Source organism: Salvelinus fontinalis, chromosome 6 (assembly GCF_029448725.1).
Source record: "Salvelinus fontinalis isolate EN_2023a chromosome 6, ASM2944872v1, whole genome shotgun sequence".
NCBI lineage: Eukaryota > Metazoa > Chordata > Actinopteri > Salmoniformes > Salmonidae > Salvelinus > Salvelinus fontinalis.
Genome location: NC_074670.1, coordinates 68,834,773 through 68,859,423, shown reverse-complemented (window position 1 = coordinate 68,859,423; position 24,651 = coordinate 68,834,773). Strand labels below are relative to the sequence as shown.

General features: G+C 41.5%; 1 protein-coding gene across 3 annotated transcripts; it reads right to left on the bottom strand.

The window, feature by feature from the left end:
* Positions 1-14: 14 nt before the first annotated feature.
* LOC129858342 (nuclear RNA export factor 1-like) lies at positions 15-24,628 on the bottom strand. Of its 3 annotated transcripts, none has more exons than XM_055927502.1 (21): positions 24,406-24,628; positions 23,580-23,636; positions 22,656-22,869; positions 22,389-22,530; positions 19,049-19,132; positions 18,013-18,117; positions 16,950-17,030; positions 16,781-16,850; positions 16,603-16,691; positions 16,404-16,511; positions 16,088-16,197; positions 15,858-15,894; positions 15,704-15,772; positions 15,547-15,602; positions 10,661-10,765; positions 10,516-10,574; positions 10,279-10,394; positions 10,055-10,170; positions 9,617-9,799; positions 537-597; positions 15-424 (listed from the first exon to the last, which is right to left on the bottom strand). In XM_055927502.1, the coding sequence occupies exons 1-21, from the start codon at positions 24,464-24,466 to the stop codon at positions 386-388; spliced, it is 1,962 nt and encodes a 653-aa protein (XP_055783477.1). In that variant the 5' UTR covers positions 24,467-24,628; the 3' UTR covers positions 15-385. The 3 variants fall into 3 exon arrangements, with proteins under 3 accessions (XP_055783477.1, XP_055783478.1, XP_055783479.1); XM_055927503.1 differs by lacking the exon at positions 24,406-24,628 and adding an exon at positions 23,701-23,997; XM_055927504.1 differs by lacking the exons at positions 23,580-23,636; positions 24,406-24,628 and adding an exon at positions 23,701-23,997.
* Positions 24,629-24,651: the final 23 nt, after the last annotated feature.

The following is a 24,651-nucleotide window of genomic DNA, read 5'->3' as shown; positions in this document are numbered from 1 at the left end:
AGTGATATTCATAATTTTGCTGTGGAATACAATTTATTTTCAGAGTATGTGTGAATTTGATACATTTTGATTGCCATTTTTATAACAAACAATCTTGAAAACAGGTTGAACACAAATTCAAAACCAATTGCTTTTTCTTTAACTGTATTACAATGAAAACATTACTTTAAACTAAGGTTACAATAACCAAGATTTTATCATAACATCAGTCCTCAAGTCAAACAACCTTGACACTTGTTACTAAAACAATGGAGCATTATCTTTCTACTTCAGTAAAAGAATAAAGGATAAAACCAAAACCCATAAAATATATACAATTCTATTCTTGTTAAATTCTTAACAGAAAATCTAATATTCACTATCAACAGCATGTATTCTTCCAACTTCACTTTATAAAAGCGACATCTGGAATCTTGCCTTCAATCTGAGGGAGACGGAGGGGAGAAAAACAACATTTAGTTGGACCAAGTGAAAAACTCAGAATATGCATGTATTTAATCAAACTTTTATTAGACAGTTGATTCATGATACTTTACTTTTAATTGTGTGAAGATCTGTGCAGCTTTGTTGAAATCCCACTCATTGTCCTGAAGACACCTGACACAGAGAGAACGTCACAGTGAATGTTTCTGCACCAAACATCGACCTTTAACATTGACCTTCTGTCAAACAAGCACACACAAAGGTGTGTTCGAGCAGTAACAACGCTAACGCAGCCGACTGTAGAGGAAAGTCAACAAATGACGATGGGGGAGGTGCATCTATGACACCTGAAAGTCGGACACTGTTGTGGTTTACCTACAGCAAGGCTCCGTGCAACATGTTTCCATTTTTTACAAAAGTTTATCTTTGTAATGTCAAAATTACAAACCTCCCAATTTTCAAGCCGTGATACAATTGAGACATGGATTGTGTATGTGTGCCATTCAGAGGGAGAAGGGGTAAGACAAAATACTTAAGTGCCTTTGAGGTATGGTAGTAGGTGCCAGGGTTTTTCACTCAACATTTCCCCGTATGCATCAAGAAATGGTCCACCACCCAAAGAACATCCAGCCAACTTGATACAACTGTGGGAAGCATTGGAGTCAACATGGGCCAGCACCCGTCGAATGCTTGACACCTTGTAGTGTCCATGCCGCAATGAATTGAGGGTAAAAGGGGGTGCAACTCAATACTAGGAAGGTGTTCCTAATGTTTCGTACACTCCGTGTATTAATGGGTTGCACCTCCGTCACTCGGTCGCGTCATGCCATTGTTATGAATGTTCTCAAGCCGCCCTCTATCGGCGGCGCCGTAGTGGTGCCCTAAAGTGGTGATAAGCCCAGTCATTCTGGACGGAGGCTAACTACTGTTGTCTAAATTACACTATAGTGCCTGGAAATACAATGACATTGCTAAAGTTGTGAAATATTTGGTAGGAAACAACTTTGCCAGGATTATAACGTCATCAAATTTACTTTAGACAGATGGCAATGTTGTCATTAGCTAGCAAAATTCGTCAAAAATAGCTAGCAGTGCTAATGTTAGCTAGCTAAAATCCAGTAGCCTCCCCTCAATCTTAGCTAACGTTATACAACAGATAGAACAATGAGACATATTTCACTGGATGTATAAATGTGAAGCATCCACTTGGCGTTTCCACTCACTACCAAATATGGTAGAGGAAGCCCACTGGCGGGCAGTGGGAGAAGATGGAACGAGATAGATTTAGGCTGACATTCGTCATTTTCTCATGTATGAAACATTTGATCTCAATACAGTTGTCTGTTCCCCAAAGTCGAATCTGTTATGAACAGAGTGGACTAAAGTTTGTAGACTTGACCCTTTGCAAAACTTTTTAAAATTTTAAATCGCGTTGTTTAGGAATGCAAAGGCGAATTGAGTTACTGCACACACACACACACACTTCAGAGTAGGTGTTCCCTAATGAAAATATGCAGATGATGCTAGAATGCGTCAATAGGATGTCGCTAGCTCGTGCTTGGCACTGCCCCCTCCTTGTTCTGCCCACTATGGCTCATTTGTTCTCATTGGAAACGACAGACTGTGGTTTATCTTGGATTAGTTATAAAAATCTTTGGTTATAGTGCAACTAAAGTCAATCTGGTGAAATCAAAATGATGACAAAAGGTTTTCCTACTAATTGTTTGCCTCCTTTCGAATGTCATTGTATTTCCAAGCCACTGTAATGCACTTTTGATCATCTTCATCAGCGCTCATTGACGATGCATTGAGTAGAATGCTCAGTCAGGCATCAGTTCAAAACGAACATTCAAAACAATAGTGACAACATGCAACCCATGAATAGGAAGTAAAAAATACAATGGCAGAAGTACAAATTAATTGAGGTAGCTATGTACTGTACATATAGGTAGGGGTCAAGTGACTAGACAACAGGATAGACAAGACAGTAACAGAAGCGTATGTGTGTATACCGTCAGTATGCATGTGTGTGGGCGTATGTAGTGTGTATGTTGGAGTGTCAGTCTAAGTATATAAGAGTGTGTGGGTAGAGTCCAGTGTGTGTGCATAGAGTCAGTTCAAGAGAGGGTAAATTCAGGTAGTCCGAGTAGACATTTGATTAGCTAATTAGCAGTCTTGTTTTAAAGTTTCATGGCTTGGGGGTAAAAGGTGCTTAGGGTTGTTCACCGCTTGCTGTGTGGTAGCAGAGAGAACAGTCTGTGGCTGGAGTCAGATTTTTTTAGGCTTTCCTGACACCGCCTGGTATAGAGGTCCTGGAACGGCAGGGAGCTCGGCCTCAGTGATGTACTGGGCCGTACGCACTACCCACTGTAACTCTGTAGATGCTAAGAGGCTGACTACACTGCTCGTGTCGCGTGAGCGAGCATTGCAAAATCAATTTAGAAATTATTCCATTTTTGCACCCACTGCTTGCGCGCACCAACGAGCGTCTGCATTGCCAAGGGCTAAAATAGAAGTCAGTTCTATTTCTGACGCAGATTGCGCTGCAAGTCCTGCCTCTCCCCTCTCCTCATTGGTTTATAGAAGCAGGTACCCACGTGCCATCTCCTCATTGGTTATACCAACGTGGGTGACTGAAAGACGAACAAGGTCAGTGACGGTAATGCACCTAATTTATGAAAGTTGCCAATCGCAATATAAAAAGTCAAGAGAAGAAAAAGCCTAGGAGAGATGACATAAAACAGTCAACCGAATCGTTTCTAGTGTGGATTAATTGTCGGAGTAGAGGACCTTGTGCATTTCAGGTAAAATAACAACTCAATGTTTATATCCCAGGACAAATTAGCTAGCAACAGCAAGCTAGCTAAATAGGACAAATTAACTAGCAAGTGGAAGCTAGCTAGCTAAATTGCCATACATGTTTAATGCTTTTCGGTTTGGGTTCCGTGTAAGCGTTGCCATACCAAGCAGTGATGCAGCCAGTCAAGATGCTCTCAATGTTGCAGCTGTATACCTTTGAGGATCCGAGGGCCCATGCCAAATCTTTTCAGCCTCCTGAGGTAGAAGAGACATTGTTGTGCCCTCTAAGATGACTGTGTTGGTGTGTTTGGACTAGGGATGCACAATATATCGGTGAACATATCGGCTGATTTTAGCTAAAAATGCCAACATCAGTATCAGCCGATGTCTAGTTTAACGCCGATGTGCAAAACTGATATCAAAGCTGACGTGCATACCTATATAACAAAGATACAAGACGTGATGATGCCACGTAAAATTTTGCGCTATACGTGCAACACAGCATTCCTAAACTAGCCCACAATGTCTGCTGTGTGGATCGAGCAGTCAACAAGTCAAGCAGGCATTTGAAAGAGTAACAACATTTCAGCGAGACAACTCAAAGGCAAAATCCATTAAAGCCAAGATAATGGAATTCATTGCCCTTGACAATCAACCGTTCTCTGTCGTGGTGATGTTGGCTTTCGCCGACTGGTCGAGCACCGGTTAACACTACCGAGTGCACTATTTTTCCGATGTTGCCCCTACCGGAGTTACACAGTAATAGCATCACAACATACATACTATGGAATGCCGTTTGGGTCTTTGTGTGTCAAAAAAGAAACAGTAGCACTGTCAAATCTGTACAAAAAAGTCAGCAAGCAAGCAAACACCAGCCACGAACGATGCGTTTACAATACCGCGTTGGTAATAAAGCATAATTTGTTCGACCGCAACTTCTGGGGTACCTAGCTTTAGCTTGGTACCTAGCTAGCACCAATACAATCAGCCTGAAAACAATGATCAGTAAAAACTGCAGTCATTTTCATTATTCTTTGCAATGATTACGGAATCCTTGTGAGTGAGTATTAGCTAGGTTGCCAATTGTTGTTCGCATATTGAAAATAAATAGCTACTCAGCTACTTAACCCTGTTGCCCAAAGCTAACGTTATAAGCAGCTGGCAAGTGAGGTTCGACCGGACCGGGTTATGTGTAAGGATTAGGCACAATAGTGGATTTTGCGTATGTCATTGACAGTGATGCAAATGAATACAAATAGTAGAATTATGCCATACTTTTATTTTGAAGGCTAACCGCAAAATCCACTATTGATTCTTATCCTTATTGTGGCTAGCTTCACATAGATGGGTCCGACCACCATTAATCAAACAAGAACTGTCTTATAAATTAGGGTTATTTTAGATGATGACGCCTAGCTATAAGGTTAGCTAGCTAACTATATAGCTACTGAAACAGATGTCGTTTTGCTATGTTTTTGGGGAAGAACATTGTTTGCATCCATGAGCTAGCTAGCTTTTATTTATGACCAGTAATCTAGGTGCGCAAGACAACTTTACCAGCATCATAGCATATGCATCGATGAATCGTTGTGACATATGAAATACGAGTGACTGTAATCAATGTGTAATAACTACGTAAAAAATTGATGAACACGTTCAATTATTATGTAACATGCAGTTATATTCAGGTTCTGATTGATCAACAAGCTTATTTGACACGTCAAATAGTGTTAAATAGTATATTTTTTGACACACAAAGACCCAAACGGCATTCCATAGAAATCCTGGTTAAGAATGAAACGACTGAACAAATGAACAACGAAACATCACAGCAAGTAAGTGAAAGAAATAGGTTTGATTATGTTTTACTGGTAATGGGGACATATGTAAATGCCAACAAAATAACTTTTTGGTCAGTGTGGTGTGTGTAACCTTTATTTAACCAGGCAAGTCAGTTAAGATTTTTTTTTTTTTTTTTTTTACAATGACGACCTACCCCCTGCCAAACCCGAATCGCTGGGGCAATTGTGCGCCGCCCTATGGGACGCCCAATCACGGCCGGATGTGATACAGCCTGGATTCGAACCAGGGACTATAGTGAACCCTCTTGCACGGAGATGCAGTACCTTAGACCGCTGCGTCCGTGTGTGTGTTAATAATTTAGCTGTACTAGAATACTTAAAATGCCGCTAAAATTTTAAATATTGGTTATCGGTATCGTTTTTTTTGGCAAGGAAAATATTGGATATCGGTATCGGCCAAAAATATATCAGTGCATCACTAGTTTGGACCATGATAGATCTTTAGTGATGTGGACACAGAGGAACTTGAAGCACTCAAACCGCTCCACTACAGCCCCGTCACGTGCTCGGCCCTCCGTATCCCGTAGTCTGCGATCAGCTCCTTTGTTTTACTGCCGTTGAGGCAGAGGTTGTTGTCCTGCCACCACACTGCCAGGTCACTGACCTCCTCCCTATAGGCTGTCTCATTGTCGTCGCTGATCAGGCCTTAATGATGGTGTTGGACTCGTGCGTGAGTGAATAGAGAGTACAGGAGGGGACAAAGCACGCACCCCTGAGGGGCCCCCGTGTTGAGGGTCAGCGTGGCGGATGTGTTGCTGCCTACACTCACCACCTTGTGGCGGCCTGTCAGGAAGTCCAGGATCCAGTTGCAGAGGAAGTTTTTAGTACCAGGGTCCTTAGCTTAGTGATGAGCATTGAGGGCACTATGGTGTTGAACACTGAGCTGTAGTCAATGAACAGCATTCTCACGAAGGTGTTCCTTTTGTCCAGGTGGGAGAGGGCAGTGTGGAATGTAGTAGAGATTGTGTCATCTGTGGATCTGTTAGGACGGTATGCGAATTGGAGAGGGTCCAGGGGGTCTGGGATGATGGTGTTGATGTGAGCCATGACCAGCCTTTCAAAGTATTTCATGGCTAGATATTTGAGTGCTACAGGGTGATAGTCATTTAGACAGGTTACCTTGGCGTTCTTGGGCACAGAGACTATGGTGGTCTGCTTGAAACATGAACAGTGCTTTCAAAGTATTCATACCCCTTGACTTATTCCACATTTTGTTGTGTTACAGCCTGAATTCAAAATGGATTTAAAAAATATGTATATTCTCACCCATCTACACACAAGACCCCATAATGACAGTGAAATGGTTTTTAGAAATGTTTGCAAATTTATTACATTCAAAAATTGAATTTACATAAGTATTCACACCCGAGTCAATACTTGTAGAAGAACCTTTGGCAGCGATTACAGCTGCGAGTCTTTTGGGGTAAGTCTCTAAGAGCTTTGCACACCTGGATTGTACAATATTTGCCCATTATTATTAAAAATTATTCAAGCTCTGTCAAGTTGATTATTGCTAGACAGCCATTTTAAAAAGAATTGCCCTATTTTAAGACAATTTAAGTCAAAACTGTAACTAGACAACTCAAGAAGATTCAGTGTCGTCTTGGTAAGCAACTCCAGTGTAGATTTGGCCCTGTGTTTTAGGTTATTGTACTGCTGAAAGGTGAATTTGTCTCCCAGTCTGTTGGAAAACAGGCTGAACCAGGTTTTCCTCTAGGATTTTGCCTTTGCTTATAGCTGTATTCCGTTTCTTTTTATCCTAAAAAAACTCCCTAGTCTTTGCCGATGACAAGCATACCCATAACATGATGCAACCACCATCATACTTGAAAATATGAAGAGTGGTACTCAGTGATGCGTTCTGTTGGATTTGCCCCAAACATAACGCTTTGTATTCAGGACAAAAAGTGAATTTCTTTGCCACATTTTTTGCAGTATTTCTTATGTGCTTTGTTGCAAACAGGATGCATGTTTTGGAATATTTTTTTTCTGTGCAGGCTTCCTTATTTTCACTCTGTCATTTAGGTTAGTATTGTGGAGTAACTGCAATGTTGTTGATCCATCCTCAGTTATCATATCACAACCATTAAACTCTAACTGTTTTAAAATCCCTAGTGGCCTCATGGTGAAATCCCTGAGGAGTTTCTTTCCTCTCCGGCAACTGAGTTATGAAGGACGCATGTATCTTTGTAGTGACTGGGTGTATTGATACACCTTCCAAAGCCTAATAATAACTTCACCATATTAAAAGGGACAGGCTGCTTTTTTATTTTTACCCATCTACCAAACGGTGCCCTTTTAACGAGGCATTGGAAAACCTCTCTGTTCTTTGTGGTTGAAATTCACTGAGGGGCCTAACAGATAACTGTATGTGTGGGGTACAGAGATGAGGTAGGGATTCAAAAATCATGTAAAACACTATTATTGAACACAGTCCATGCAACTTATTATGTAACTTGTTAAGCACATTTTTACTCCTGGAAAAAAAAAATGTAACATGTAAATTGTTGGTCCCATGTCATGAGCTGAAATAAAAGATCCCAGAATTGTTCCATACGCACAAAAAGGGAATTTCTCAACAACAAAAAATGTACAACCCTGTTAGTGAACATTTCTACTTTGCCAAGATAATCCATCCACCTGACAGGTGTGGCATATCAAGAAGCTGATTAAACAGCATGATCATTACACAGGTGCACCTTGTGCTGGAGACAATTAAAGGCCACTAAAATGTGCAGTTGTCGTCACACAACACAAAGTCACAGATGTCTCATGTTTCCGGGAGCATGCAATTGGCATGCTGACTGCAGGAATGTCCACCAGAGCTGTTGCCAGAGAAATAAATGTTCATTTCTCTACCATAAGCCGCCTAAAACGTATATATATATTTTTAGAGAGAATTTGGCAGTATGTCCAACCGGCCTCACAACCGCAGACCACGTGTATCGAATCATGTGGGTGAGCGGTTTTCTGATAAACCTTGTGAACAGAGTGGTTCATGTATGGGCAGGCATAAGCTACGAACACAATTGCATTTTATCGATGGCAATTTGCATGCACAGAGATTCCGTAACGAGATTCTCAGGCCCATTGTTGTGTCATTCATCCGCCGTCTACCCCTCATGTTTCAGCATGATAATGCACAGCGACATGTCACCCATTGAGCATGTTTGAGATACTCTGGCCCACCAATATCCAGCAACTTTGCACAGCCATTAAAGAAGAGTGGAACAACAATCCACAGGCCACAATCAACATCCTGATCAACTCTATGAGAAGGAGATGTGTCATGCTGCATGAGGAAAATGGTGGTCACCCCTGATACTGACTAGTTGTTTTCTGATCCACGCCCCTACTGTTTTTAAGGTAACTGTGACCAACAGATGCATATCTGTATTCCCAGTCATGTGAAATCCATAGATTAGAGCCTAATGAATATATTTCAATTGACTGATTTCCTTATATGAACTATAACTCAGTAAAAGTTTAGAAAATGTTGCATATTACTGCACTGTTGGTTAAAGGCTTGTAAGTAAGCATTTCACGGTAAGGTCTACACTTGCTGTATTCGGCGCATAATACAAATAAAGTTTGATTTGATGTTGCATTTATATTTTTGTATAGTATATTTAGGCTTGCCATAAAAAGAATTAGAATTCATTTGTAAAAAATTCCAAAAACATAACTCTACTTTGACATTATGGATTATTGTGTTTAGGCCAGTGACAAAAAAATATCTATTTAATCCATTTTAAATTCAGTCTGCAACACAACAAAATGTTGAAAAATTCAAAGTGGTGCGAATACTTTCTGAAGGCACTAGGGACGATGTTGTCGATGCACTTATTAATGAAGCCAGTGACTGATGTGGTAAACTCCTCAATGACATCGGATGAATCACGGATCATATTCTAGTCTATGCTAGCAAAATAGTCCTGTAGCTTAGCATCCGCTTCATCGGACCACTTCAGAATTGAGCGTGTCACTGGTACTTCCTGTTTAAGTTTTTGCTTGTAAGCAGGAATCAGGAGGATCATTTGTCAGATTTGCCAAATGGAGGGGGAGGGAGCGCTTTGTATGAGTCTGTGTGTTGAGTAAAGGTGATCTAGATTTAATTTACTCTCCTCTGCAGTTTTATCAGGAGAGCGCCTCAAAATATCACAATTTGTACATATCCACTGTATGAATAATAACATTTGAATTGTGGAAAAGGTGGTTCCTGTTTCCGTCACATCTCGGGTACCGTTCGCATGTGTCAAACAAAAACACCCTAATGATTGGTTGACAAATAGTACCTCCCAGTAGCCAGGCGACGGCTGCATGGTGCAACCGGTGAGAAGCAACTGCAGCGACTTGAAGGCGACTTTATAAAAAACTGCATGACCTTTGATCACATGTTTTTTATGAAGGTCATGTAGTCGACATATAGACAGAAGTCGGACAATTTTTATCCCCATAATGCAACACACTTTGAAAGGAGGTGACCAATGACTTAGCAAAATTGATCCGCTTGAACATGCCCACAAACTTACTTCTGCGACCACTCAAGGTTCATGCCAGACTTGAGGGAGAAGGCAGAGAGCATCTCCTGCTGGGGGGCGGTGAGGGTGGGCACTGGGCTGCTGGAGGGAGTGGGGGCGGAAGCAGCGAACGCATGCTGGATCTCCTCCGTTGTAGCGATGCGCACAAATAGCTCGTCATTCACTATGCATAGACTGGAGAGGGAGAAACGGAAGACAAATAGTTTGAAACATTTTTTCAATTAATCCCCCCCGATTTCTTTAATTTAGGACCAGTTGGCCTGTTACATTTTTTTTTTATAACTGATGCCAATATTTATTAATATTGTTGACCATTGTTTTTGTATATAATATATCATATAATATATAGTTTTAGCATTCTTCAGCACAGACAGTCTTATAAGAGATTTTTAAAACCAAGATCAGGTGAATGAGGGACCTAAGAATTACCCAGAAATTCCTGCAGGAACTGCGATGAAGACCCGAGAGAAGGCCCTAACCGTGTCTTGAGATTTACCATCAACTTCTTTGAACATGCCGCTGACCGTAAAGGACAGTAACATGGTCTAAAAAAGAGAAAATTCAAGGTTTTGAAAAATAAAACCCCCATGAACAGAAGAACTGATGATAGTATTGAGAATGCTACACTAACTATCAATCAGATATTGCCTAACCGTGTAAGTGTTGACGTCTACATTGAAGGAGGCCGTGTCATGCTGAGTTTTAGGCAGCTCGTTGAGCAACGCCACCACGTTCAGCCGTGTGTGCTTCAGTAGGCGGAACCGTGTTGCTGTGGGGAGCAGATTCCAGAAGGAAGCATTTAGAAAATGCCACACATTATTACAGAAATACAACAGACAAATCTGTTGATGACAGACTTGTTAATTGTCTTAAATATTTGGAAGACTCACATGGATCTTTGAGTCGCTTTATGTTACGGCTGTCTTTATGGTACTCTCTCAAACTACACCTATAATGAAAAATATACAAATAAATATTTAATTCCGAACTCCCATGAGCCAGACATTCAGATGGAGAAATGTGTGTGTGTGAGACCTGTTTGGGTTTTGACTGGAGGGCAAGCTGAGTGAGAAGGAGGCACCATCATGGTAGGCATCTAGAAGAGGCTGTCTGTTCCCAGAGTCATATACACTGTAGTACCTGTCATAGAAAAGTTAAAACACTGTAGTAGCTCCATAGAAAAGTTATAACACTAATATCTGCCATAGAGGTCATAACCCTATAATAGCTGTCAGAGGTCATACACACTGGGTGTTTCTCAATATGCATACTACCGTGCTCCACACACTCATGCATCCGAGAGCATTCTCCGACCACGTTCTCTTGAGCACGTTCTTATGAGGACGAGTGTGGAGAATGCATAAAACATTACATTTGAGAAGAACTCGCACTCCCCCTGTATTACCTCACGCGTCACCTCCCCATTCACTGAACCTTCTTCCAGACAGGATAATGGCAACAAGAGACGAAACAAGACATACACAAAGCAAACGTTTTACTTCAGAATGATCAGCTAGATATGTGAATCTTAATAATCTAGCTAGCCAGATAGTTTGTATTTATTTGAATTTATGTATGTAGTTATACATTTAAATATTACAATATATTCATAACATTTCACAACATATTAAGTGTGTGCCCTTACACGGAACCCAAACTGGCTGCGCGCGTGTGTGCCATCGTGCATAAATGTATTTTGTCCCCCCACACTAAATGCGATAACGACACGCAGGTTAAAATATCAAAACAAACTCTGAACCAATTAATTAATTTGGGCACAGGTCGAAAAGCATTAAACATTTATGGCAATTTAGCTAGCTAGCTTGCACTTGCTAGCTAATTTGTCCTATTTAGCTAGCTTGCTGTTGCTAGCTAATTTGTCCTGGGATATAAACATTGAGTTGTTATTTTACCTGAAATGCACAAGGTCCTCTACTCCGAAAATGAATCCAAACATAAAAAAGGTCAACCGAATCGTTTCTAGTCATCTCTCCTCCTTCTAGGCCTTTTCTTCTCTTGACTTTATATTGTGAATGGCAACTTTCATAAATTAGGTGCATTACCGCCACTGACCTCGTTCGTCTTTCAGTCACCCACATGAGTATAACCAATGAGGAGATGGGAGAGGCAGGACTTGCAGTGCAATCTGCGTCACAAATAGAACTGACTTCTATTTTAGCCCTTGGCAACGCAGATGCTCGTTGGCGCACGCGAGCAGTGTGGGTGCAATGATTGAATAATATAGATTTCTACATTTATTTTGCAACGCTCACGGTGTAGTCAGCCTGTTAGGCCTCTACTCTACCACCACATATCTATAAGACAAAATCCATGTGTACATGTGTGTATAGTGCGTATGTTATTGTGTGTTTGTATGCATGTGTCCATGTTTGTGTTGATTCACAGTCCCCACTGTTCCATAAGGTTTATTTCTGTTTTTATATCAAATTTTACTGCTTGCATGAGTTACTTGATGTGGAATAGAGTTCCATGTAGTCATGGCTCTATGTAGTACTTTGCGCCTCCCATAGTCTGTTCTGGACTTGGGGACTGTGAAGAGATCTCTGGTGGCATGTCTTGTGGGATATGCATGAGTTTCCGAGCTGTGTTCCAGTAGTTCAAACAGACAGCTTGGTGCATTCAACAACACCTCTCACAAATACAAGTAGTGATGAAATCAATCCCTCTACTTTGAGCCAGGAGAGATTGACATGCATATTATTCATGTTAGCTCTCTTTGTATATCCAAGGGCCAGCCGTGCTGCCCTGTTCTGAGCCAATTGCAATTTTCCTGAGTCCCTCTTTGTGGCACCTGACCATACGACTGAACAGTAGACCAGGTGCGACAAAACTAGGGCCTGTAGGACCTGCCTTATTGATAGTGCTGTTAAGAATGCAGAGCAGCGCTTTATTAAAGAGAGACTTCTCCCCATCCTAGCTACTGTTCTATCAATATGTTTTAACCATGACAGTTTACAATCCAGGGTTACTCCAAGCAGTTTAGTCTCCTCAACTTGCTCAATTTCCACATTATTCATTACAAGATTTATTTCAGGGATTTAGGGTTTAGTGAATGATTTGTCCCAAATAAAATGCTTTTAGTTTTTGAAATATTTAGGACTAACTTATTCCTTGCCACCCATTCTGAAACTAACTGCAGCTCTTTGTTAAGTGTTGCTGTCATTTCAGTCGCTGACGTGTAGTGTTGAGTCATCCGCATACATAGACACGCTGGCTTTACTCAAATGTCGTTAGTCAAGATTGAAAAAAGTAAAGGGGCCTAGACAGCTGCCCTGGGGAATTCCTGAATCCACCTGGATTTTGTTGGAGGCTTCCATTAAAGAACACCCTCTGTGTTCTACTAGACAGAACTCTTGATCTACAATATAGCAGGGGGTGTAAAGCCATAATGCATACGTTTTTCCAGCAACAGACTGATTGATAAATGTCAAAAGCAGCACTGAATTTGAACAAAACATCCCCCCAATTTCTTTTTAGCATTTTCTCTCAGCCAATCAGTCATTTGTGTAAGTGCTGTGCTTGCTGAATGTCCTTCCCTATAAGTGTGCTGAAAAATAACATTTTATCTGGTCAAACACCATTTTTCCCAAAAGTTTACTAAGGGTTGGTAACAGGCTGATTGGTAGGCTATTTGAGCCATTAAAAGGGGCTTTACTATTTTAGGTAGGGGAATGACTTTTGCTTCCCTCCAGGTCTGAGGGCACACACTTCTAGTAGTCTTAAATTGAAGATATGGCAAATAGCAGTGGCAATATTGTCCGCTATTATCCTTATTATTATTATTTTCCACCCACGTTGTCAAACCCCGGTGGCTTGTCATTGTTGATAGACAACAATAGATTGTTCACTTCTTCCACACTCACTTTACGGAATTCAAAATTACAACGCTTGTCTTTCATAATTTGGTCAGATATACTTGGATGTGTAATGTCAGCGTTTGTTGCTGGGAGTGGGGGCAAACATGCCTAAATTTGCTAATCTTGCCATTGAAAAAAACATCAAAGTAGCTCGCAATATCAGTGGGTTTTGTGACGAATGAGCCATCTGATTCAATGAATGATGGAGCAGAGTTTGCCTTTTTGCCCAAGATTTCATTTAAGGTGCTCCGAAAGCTTTTTACTAGATTCTTCTTCTTTTTATTCAGTTTAGCCACATGATTTCTCAATTTGCAGTACGTTTGCCAAATCGGTTGTACAGCCAGACCTATTTGCCACCTCTTTTGCCTCATTCCTCTCAACCATACAATTTTAAAATTCCTCATCAATCCACGGGGATTTAACAGCTTTTACAGTCATTTTCTTAATGGGTGCGTGTATATCAGTAACTGGGATAAGCAATTTCATAAATATGTCAAGTGCAGTGTCTGGTTGCTCGTCATTACACACAATGGACCAACAAATTCTTCACATCAACAACATAGGAATCACTACAAAACTTATTGTATGACCTCTTATACACAATATTAGGCCCAGCCTTTGGAACTTTGGTTTTCCTAGATATGGCTTCTATATTGTGATCACTATATCTGAGGGATTTGGATACTGCTTTCAAACAACTTTCTGCAGCATTAGTAAAGATATGATCAATACATGTTGATGATTTCATTCCTATAATGTTTTTAACTACCCTGGTAGGTTGGTTGCAAACCTGAACCAGTTTGCAGGCACTAGTTACAGTTTGAAGCTTTCTCTTGAGTGGGCAGCCTGATGAAAGCCAGTCAATATTTAAATCAATTAGATAAAAAATGTGTTAAACAGGCAAAAATTATTTAAAACTAATGTTATGCATGGTAGTGGTACATTTTTCTTGGGTAGCTACCAATTCTTTGGCTAGTTAGCTAGCCCTATTGACTTACTATGGACTTACCCATTCACTGAACCGTCTTCCAGCCACGACAATGGCAATAAAGACGAAACAAGACATACACAAAGCAACCTGTCACAACCTGACCTTAGTTCCTTTGTTATGTCTCTATTTTGGTTTGGTCAGGGTGTGAGTTGGGGTGGGCATTCTATGGTTTTGTTCTATGTTTTATTTTCTATGCGTTTGGCCGTGTGTGGTTCTCAATCAGAGGCAGCTGTCTATCGTTGTCTCTGATTGAGAACCATACTTAGGTAGCCTCATCCCACCTGTGTTTTGTGGGTAGTTGTTTTCTGTTTTGTGTGTCTGCACCAGCCAGAACTGTTTCGGTCGTTATCTTTGTAATTTTTGTTATTTCAGTGTTCATTTAATTAATATGGACACGTACCACGCTGCACCTTGGTCCTCTCCTTCCAACAGCCGTTACACAACCATTTTACTTCATAACTATCAGCTAGCTATATGTGAATAGTAATAATGTATCTAACTAGATAGTTTAACAGGCAAAATGACCTCAAACAAATATTATGCAAGATAGATGTCAATTCTTCATGGCTAGCTAACAGAATTAGCTAGCCAGTTAGCCCTATTGACTTATTATGGTCTTGCAATCTACGGTACGTAGGCAGGTAAACATGCCAAAATGAAACACCATGTATTTATTAACCTATCAAGATCAAATATGTAGTCAGGCAATATGTGATTTGTGAATAGGCAACACTTTCTCTCGCTTCTGCTCAAATAACGGTTGCCATTGATTTCAATAAATTTTGCGTACTTTTTTGACATGATCGGGTCATTTCTTTGCATAATTTCCGTTGAAGCTTGCGTTGATGCATGCTTCAAAATATGCACGTATGGAGTACGCCTTCGAGATGTGCCCCCCATGCTTCGTTTCGCATACTTTGATTTGGACTGCTTTGCTCAGAAGTATGCATTTCGAGAAGCACCCACTGTGTTACCTGTCTTAGAGGTGACAAATATATCCTTTATGAAGGAATATACTTGAATCTTGACAAAAGATATGTGAATACACTTACTGTTGCAGGAAATGCAAGATGAGGACCTTGATTTCTTCTGAACCGAAGTAGCTACCCTGGATTGGTCAAAGAAAAGAGCATGTGTCAGAATCAACCAAGCAAACAAACTGAATCAAGTGCACCTTTTTGTTATTCTGAGAACCAAAACGGACCAGACCTTGCAGGGGGGGGTAGTGGTGGGTGCTACCACTTCAAACACTATCGGCGGGGGGAGGTCATGACCATCCTACAGAACAACAACAGGAAATAAACAAACAAATCAAATGTAGTCAAAGATGGAGCGGATCAGAGAAGAAAAGAGAACATCTTACCAGTTTGAGTAGCCGAGGAAACCTCTCCCTGATAGCACTGGTGGCCATGTTCACCATGGAGAGGGAACAAGAACAGAGAAGTCACATCCCACTTCACACACCCACTCAACGTAATGGAGTCAATAGGGCCACCACATCCACTGGACTGCGGCATCCACCGGACTATGTCAGTGCTCCCATCTACCTACTAACTAACACACACAGCCAAACCCCCAGGCTCAGAGACTGACCTGATGTAGGTGAGCTGGTCCTTGAACTGGTCACACAGTGGGTTACGGTCCAACCATAGCTCAACCAGCTTCAAACCCTTCAACCTATCCAGCTCCTTCTCTGACTTCAACTGAGAGGAAGATGTAGAAAGAAAAAAGAGGAATGAGTGGGAAAAGGTTAAGCGAGTGAGCAGATTCAGGGGCAAATCCTAATTTGTAATCTCCCATTGATATTAATGCATGACGTAGTAAAAATGTGATGTGGAAGTTAGGATTCGCCCCCCAAATGAATAGACAAGGTTAGAGATTAGGGTTAAGGGTCAGTCTCTTCTCTCACCTCATTGTGGGAGAGGTTGAGGATCTTCAGGTGTGGGGCCTTGCTTATCAGATCTGCCACATCTTCCAGTTTATACAGCTTGTTATTGCTCAAGTTCAGACACACCAGCTGAGATAAAAGAAGAGGACAAGAGATCTACACATTTTAGCACTACACACTGAAACTGTATGGGTATAGATTGGTATTATTATACTATTACCTCAGGGATGTTTTCCTCAATGATCTTGACCACAGCATCCATAAAGGTCTTTCTGCTCAAGATCGCCCTGATGTTCTGAGATACCAAGTCTGAAACAGAGGTACATACATTTTAGACCAGGACAGAGGAAGATAGAAACAGTGGTTAGTTTGAATCTCCAGGTAGTATGGGGTGCTACCTGGGTCAGTACGGATGTTGTTCAGATCCAGTGCTCGCTGGGAGCCATCAAAACGCTTGGCCATGCATTGCTGAGAGATATTACAGAAGTTACTCATATTCATCTGTAAATATCCATCCATATTATTTTCCAACTTTCTCCATCGCTCCCCCCTCCCTCCATCTCTCACCTTTACGTGCTCCATGTCTTCAGGCTTCAGTTGAGTGTTGAGGATGGCGGGAGGAGGACAGGGGTTCATCAGCACTATCACCTAGAGAGGAGAGGGGAGTGGAGGTGTGTGTATGGGGGGGTGTAGAGGAAGCATAAATATTATTATAAATAAGTAGCAACTTCAAAAAATTATACTGTACAAAAATCTTTACGCAACATGCAACAATTTTACTGAGTTCATATCAATCAATAGAAATTAATTAATTAATTAGGCCCAAATCTATGGGTTTCACATGACTGGGCAGGGGCACAGCCATGGGGGGGTCTGGGAGGGCATAGGCCTACCCACTGGGGAGCCAGGGACCAGTCAATCAGAATGAGTTTCTCCACAAAAGGGCTTTATTATAGACATAAATACTCCTCAGCACCCCACCCCCCTCAGACGATCCCGCAGGTGAAGAAGCCGGATGTCGAGGTCCTGGGCTGGCGTGGTCTGCAGTTGTGAGGCCGGTTGGACGTACTCCCTAATTCTCGAAAATGACGTTGGAGGCGACTTATGGTAGAGAAATTAACATCCAATTTTCTGGCAACAGCTCTGGTGGACATTCCTGCAGTTAGCATGCCAATTGCACGCTCCCTCAAAACTTGAGACATATTTAGCATTGTGTCGTGTGACAAAACTGCACATTTTAGAGTGGCCTTTTATTGTCTCCAGCACAAGGTGCACCTGTGTAAAGATCACGCTGTTTAATCAGCTTCTAGATATGCCATACCTGTCAGGTGGATGGATTATCCTGGCAAAGGAGAAATGCTCACTAACAGGGATATAAACAAATTTGTGCACAAAATTTGAGGGAAATAAGCTTTTTGTGCATATGGAAAATTTCGGGGATATTTTATTTCAGCTCATGAAACATGGCACCAACACTTTACATGTTGCGTTTATATTTTTGTTCAGTGTATATTAACATTCAATCTGCAGCTCTTATCAAATAACATTGAATTGGGAGATCATGGATTGAGGAATAGAAGGGATACACTTATAGCCAGGAGTATGGCCAACGGTTAGAATGCTGCTGTACCTTGTAGCCCTCAGTGTCTGTGATTTGGCGAGAGACTCTGCACAGTGCGTTGGCTGTGCAGGCATCCTCGAGGTAGAACTGGGCTTTATGGCCTTCAATCTGGTACTGAAAGGGATCGATTGGGGGGGGGGGGGGGGAGACAAACAATACTAATACTTAAATGCACTTGTAAATATTCTCAACATTTACCTCTATTTTTTTGTACCTTTATTTTTTTATTTTTTTTATCCCCTTTTCTCCCCAATTTCGTGGTATCCAATCGCTAGTAATTACTATCTTGTCTCATTGCTACAACTCCCGTACGGGCTCGGGAGAGACGAAGGTCGAAAGCCATGCGTCCTCCGAAGCACAACCCAACCAAGCCGCATTGCTTCTTAACACAGCGCGCCTCCAACCCGGAAGCCAGCCGCAACAATGTGTCGGAGGAAACACCGTGCACCCGCCCCCCTCGGTTAGCGTGCACTGCGCCCGGCCCGCCACAGGAGTCGCTGGAGCGCGATGAGACAAGGATATCCCTACCGGCCAAACCCTCCCTAACCCGGACGACGCTAAGCCAATTGTGCGTCACACCACGGACCTCCCGGTCGCGGCCGGCTGCGACAGAGCCTGGGCGCGAACCCAGAGACTCTGGTGGCGCAGCTAGCACTGCGATGCAGTGCTCTAGACCACTGCGCCACCCGGGAGGCCTTTTTTTTACCTTTATTTAACTAGGCAAGTCAGTTAAGAACAAATTCTTATTTTCAATGATGGCCTAGGAACAGTGGGTTAACTGTCTTGTTCAGGGGCAGAACAACATATTTTTACCTTTTCAGCTCGGGGATTCGATCTTGCAACCTTTCGGGTTACAAGTCCAACGCTCTAACCACTAGGCTACCTGCCACCCCGGTTTAATAGACAAACAATAGACTGACATACATGTACTTGTATTGGTTTCAAAGCATACATTACACTCCTCTATTCCAGTGATCAGAAAAACAACATTTAACCCATCAGTCAAGTCCTATGATCATGGCTGGGCTGTCTGCCAGCAACTTACCTGAACAGGTGTGAAGGGTACGGAGCACAGGTTCTGTAAAGCCGTCAGCAGCCATTTCTTGTCGTATTTCCTCCCATAGGGAATCTGCCAGAGAGAGCAGTTAGTTGATTTAATTTGGATCTCTTTTAGTCCCCATTTGGACTAATCTTCCAAGAGTCCTTAAACATTAAAATACAATTTATAATACAAACACATTTTCACATAACACACTGTTACAAACATACATAATATACTAACATAATGACCCAATAAATACTCAATCTAAAAAATATTGATTCTTCATCTACTATAGTCCCACAACATTTCTATGTATTATATTTAAATCGTTTTAAAATAATGTTTAAATGTATATATTGAAAGGTTTCTAGTTTGCTCAGTTAATTTATTCCATTTCTTTATTGCTCTAAATCGAAATGTTATTTTTCCTACTTCTCTTTTCTGTCTGGATAACGCATAGATGGTAAACAATCTATTCCTAGTATTTACGGAATGTCTGTCTCTTACCAACTGAATACCGTTGTGAATAGAACTTGGCCGTTTTAAATTATGTAGATTATGAAATAAAAGAAGCATGTTTTTTTAAATGATCTTGTCGATTGATGACCAACCAAGAACATTGCGCATGACTGCAACAGAAAAACCATATCTCCACCTTAAAACAATCCTTGCTGCTTTGTTCTGTGCATTCTGCAGCCTCCTGACTTCACTTGATGATGCATTTCCCCAGACCACAGAACAGTAGTTCACCTGACTCTCAATTAATGCTTGTGTTATTTGCTGAAGAATTTTCCCATGCACATTTGTGGCCTGCTGGAGGTCATTTTGCAGGGCTCTGGCAGTGCACCTCCTGGCACAAAGGCGGAGGTAGCGGTCCTGCTGCTGGGTTGTTGCCCTCCTATGGCCTCCTCCACGTCTCCTGATGTACTGGCCTGTCTCCTGGTAGCGCCTCCATGCTCTGGACACTACGCTGACAGACACAGCAAACCTTTTTGCCACAGCTCGAATTGATGTGCCATCCTGGATGAACTGCACTACCTGAGCCACTTGTGTGGGTTGTAGACTCCGTCTCATGCTACCACTAGAGTGAGAGCACCGCCAGCATTCAAAAGTGACCAAAACATCAGCCAGGAAGCATAGGAACTGAGAAGTTGTCTGTGGTCACCACCTGCAGAATCACTCCTTTTTTGGGGGTGTCTTGCTAATTGCCTATAATTTCCACCTTTTGTCTATTCCATTTGCACAACAGCATGTGAAATTTATTGTCAATCAGTGTTGCTTCCTAAGTGGACAGTTTGATTTCACAGAAGTGTGATTGACTTGGAGTTACATTGTGTTGTTTAAGTGTTCCCTTTATTTTTTTGAGCAGTGTATTTAGCCATCCTTCTGATTATGCATGCTGTTTTAATATATATATATATTTTTTTACATAGATTAGTTATTTGAGACGACCATGATAAGCAGTTGTCTAGCTGCACTCCCAATAGTTTGGTTTCTGCCACTTCTTCAATTTGTACTCCTCCCATACTTAATTGTATCCCATGCTGTTTTGGCCTTTTCCTAGTTGAACAGACCAACATAACTTTGGTTTTCTTGGTGTTAAAAACAAGTTTGTTTTGGCAAACCCACTTTTGGCAAACCCCACTCAAACCCTGATATTCTCTAAATCTCCTTGTAAAGCTTGCTGTACCTGTTTAACCAATTGTCTTGCTGCATAAATTGTAGTATCATCTGCAAATATAGTAGCTTGAGTTTCAGCTAAGGCATAGGGAAGGTCGTTGGTATATATTAAATAAAGAAGTGGTATATATTAAATAAAGAAGTTGAATATAAAATAGTTTATCATAATGAAATAGATACTTGTCATGCTCTTTGTTAACTTCTTTGGGGTAGGGGGCAGTATTTTCACATCCGGATGAAAAGCGTGCCGAGTAAACTGCCTGCTACTCAGGCCCAGATCCTAGGATATGCATATTATTAGTATATTTGGATAGAAAACACTCTGAAGTTTCTAAAACTGTTTGAATGATGTCTGTGAGTATAACAGAACTCATATGGCAGGCAAAAACCTGAGAAAAAATCCAACAAGGAAGTGGGAAATCTGAGGTTGGTAGGTTTTCAACTCCTTGCTTATCCAAGATACAGTGGAAATGGGGTCATGTTGCATGTCCTACGGCTTCCACTAGATGTCAACAGTCTATAGAACCTTGTTTGATGCTTCTACTGTGAAGTGGGGCCGAATGAGAGGGGAATGAGTCAGAGGTCTGGCAGAATGCTTTGAGCTCGTGACGCTCGTTCATGTGAGAGCGAGCTCTGATTTATTTGCTTTTCTGAAGACAAAGGAATTCTCCGGTTGGAACATTATTGAAGATTTATGTTAAAAACATCCTAATGATTGATTCTATACATCGTTTGACATGTTTCTACGGACTGTAACGGAACTTTTTGGACTTTTCGTCCGTACTTTCCGCTGGACTTTCACGCGTGTCGTGAGTTTAGATTGTGTACTGAATGTCCGAACAACAAGGAGGAATTTGGACATAAATGATGGACATTATCAAACAAAACAAACATTTATTGTGGAACTGGGATTCCTGGGAGTGCCTTCTGATGAAGATCATCAAAGGTAAGTGAATATTTATAATGCTATTTCTGACTTATGTTGACTCCAACATGGCGGATATCTCTTTGGGTTGATTTGTCATCTTAGCGCCGTACTCAGATTATTGCATGGTTTGCTTTTTCCGTAAAGTTCTTTTGAAATTTTACTCGGCGGTTGCATTAAGGAGAAGTGGATCTAAAATTCAATATGTAACACTTGTATTTTCATCAACATTTATGATGACTATTTCTGTAAATTGATGTGCCTCTGTAAATCACCGGATGTTTTGGAACTACTGAACATAACGCGCCAATGTAAACTGAGATTTTTGGATATAAATATGAACTTTACCGAACAAAACATACATGTACTGTGTAACATGAAGTCCTATGAGTGTCATCTGATGAAGATCATCAAAGGTTAGTGATTAATTTTATCTATATTTCTGCTTTTTGTGACTCCTCTCTTTGGCTGGAAAAATGGCTGTGTTTTTCTGTGGATAGGCTCTCACCTAACATAATCATTTGGTTTGCTTTCGTCGTAAAGCCTATTTGAAATCGGACACTGTGGCTGGATTAACAAGAAGTGTATCTTTAAAATGGTGTAAAATACATGTATGTTTGAGGAATTTTAATTATGGAATTTCTGTTGTTTTGAATTTGACGCCCTGCAGTTTCACTGACTGTTGACGAGGTGAGACGCTACCGTCCCACATACCCTAGAGAGGTTAAAGATACTCACAATCATCTTGTACCAACTGCTCTTGTCTTTTCCTCCTCCGCCTCCTTCTCTTCCTCCTCCACCTCCTCTGTAGCACCCAGCTCCTCTTCTGTCTCGGTCAAATTGTCCATCGCTTCTCCGATTTGGCCACCTGTACGGGTTGCTAAAGGGGTCAGAGTGCACAGTGTTACCTGACAAAGAATCATCTCACACATATGTTTATTTATAGATAGTAAAAGAAAATCTTATCGCTGCCATGTAACACGTGTAGTATGCAATCTCACTCACAATCTGCGGTGAGAGCTGCCATCCTGTGGGCTCCCGCTGTTCATAGTTACGTCTACATAGTTATCTTCGAACCGGACCCGAGGTCCCGGTCCAGGGCCCCTGAACCCACCCATTTGGCCCCCTCGAGGCCTCTGCTGCCTGGCCGGACCCCTAAAGGGGCCCCGACTCATACGCCCCCCCCGGAACTGAGGGCCCACGACTCTGTTGTCATGCTCTGGGGGAGGGAGAGAGAGAGATAGAGAGGATGGATCATCATAAACAACCTCGTACGGGCAATCTTCTGGTATGAATATCTGTTTAAGGTGACTAAAGTAGCTCCAAATATTTTGTGATAAATGGCACAAATACTTCTGAATCTGCATTTAAAATATTGAGCATGCCTCAGTCTGGCCAACTGACCAACGGTCACCAGTGTTGCAAAATTTGTACCTATATTTAGCAAGTTTTCAGACCCCTATAGATACTTTTATTGGTAAAGGCTAGCGACAAATTCAGCTACTTTTCAGGCTGCCTTTGGTGAATTTTGACACTGATGATTTCTATGGTTTTCATAGCATTTAGCGAATTTTCCATCTTAATTTAGCAGCAAACGAGATTGGTTCAAGTTGTCTGTGCAATAGCAGTCACCGCAATGGTGCACACACAGGCAGAGAAGCACAAGGGGAGGAGGTAAAAAAAAAATGTCTGCTGCAGCAAGGCAGTGGGCAAAATATAATTTACTGACAAATCAAGGAGGCAATCGCGATTCTCACTAAAAAATAATTGCCAACACTTTATAGGTAGCCAGGTGTGCTTGGGGTTGTTTCTGAATCGGGATGTGGCCTAAAAAGCCTGTGTCACACGTCGGTCACAGAAAACGTAAAAGACTGTCCTGTCCCCATATGCCAATAGCCTCACTTATTTGTTTACACTTCGGCGTTTTACCTCCTGGTAGCTTGCCTTTGCGCGTGACATCTCTCTGGACGACAACTCCCTCCTGATCTAGGCAGAGGAGGAAAACAACTGTTTAGAAGCAGATTTGAAGCCTTGTTCCAGGGTAACTTACCACTGTAGAACCGGCCACCGTCCGCCATACTCCACTGTCAGTGTCAGATACAAAACACAACCCTGGGTGACAGTACATCAAGCGCTGCGACTATAGGCTACTTCAGACGAACATAAATCAAAACGAGTGAAAAATAAAAATTTAAAAATATAGAATTCTGTTCCAAAACGTGAAGTTAATATGGTTATAAATTGTGTCCCACTGCATTGCTCTATGGAAATATAGCTACTGTTCTGCACTTTAACAGAGACGTAAACACTGCGGTTTAGAACTACATATACCATGGTCACTAGCTTCCGGGGCGCGCGCAATTGCATTTGCCAGCGCAGAGCCCACCGCAGTGGTACGAGGGTCATGGCTAGAAGGGATCCCGATTTTGTCAAATTAACGTCAAAAGTACAAACCAAAAATAGCATTTATCCTAACTATAATCATAGCCCTTCCCTTATCTGCAGCGTAAATTATCCTAACCTGCTACGAAAAGTCAAATAAGACGTTACTAGTAATTTGATTACAGAAGAATCCCATGACCTGGTACGAGTGGAATCCATTTGAAAGGAGCTGTTTTCAACCTGACAGTTCAGGCAAACGTAATAATAATTTATTTAAATACCCATTACATTGGTTGACTAAACTATTAAACAGAGGTTGCCTTAAAAAGACTTGCTAGCGAAAGCTAACGTTAGCTAGCTAATTAGCCATTACCTTGGTCAAATCGGACACGTGCGACCACAGACAGGTTGGGGTACCATTTTCGGAAGGTCATCTTGAGTCTCGCAAAGTTACCGAGTACTGTCACCAAATTATCTGAACAAATGCTATTTATTTTATAGACATGGGTTGCTGGTTAACTTCACTTGTGCAGTTTAAAAGCTCGCTAGCTAGCAAATTGGAGAAACTTCAACGTTGCTCTGGTGATGCATCATTTGGCAGTGCAAATCAATTATTTAC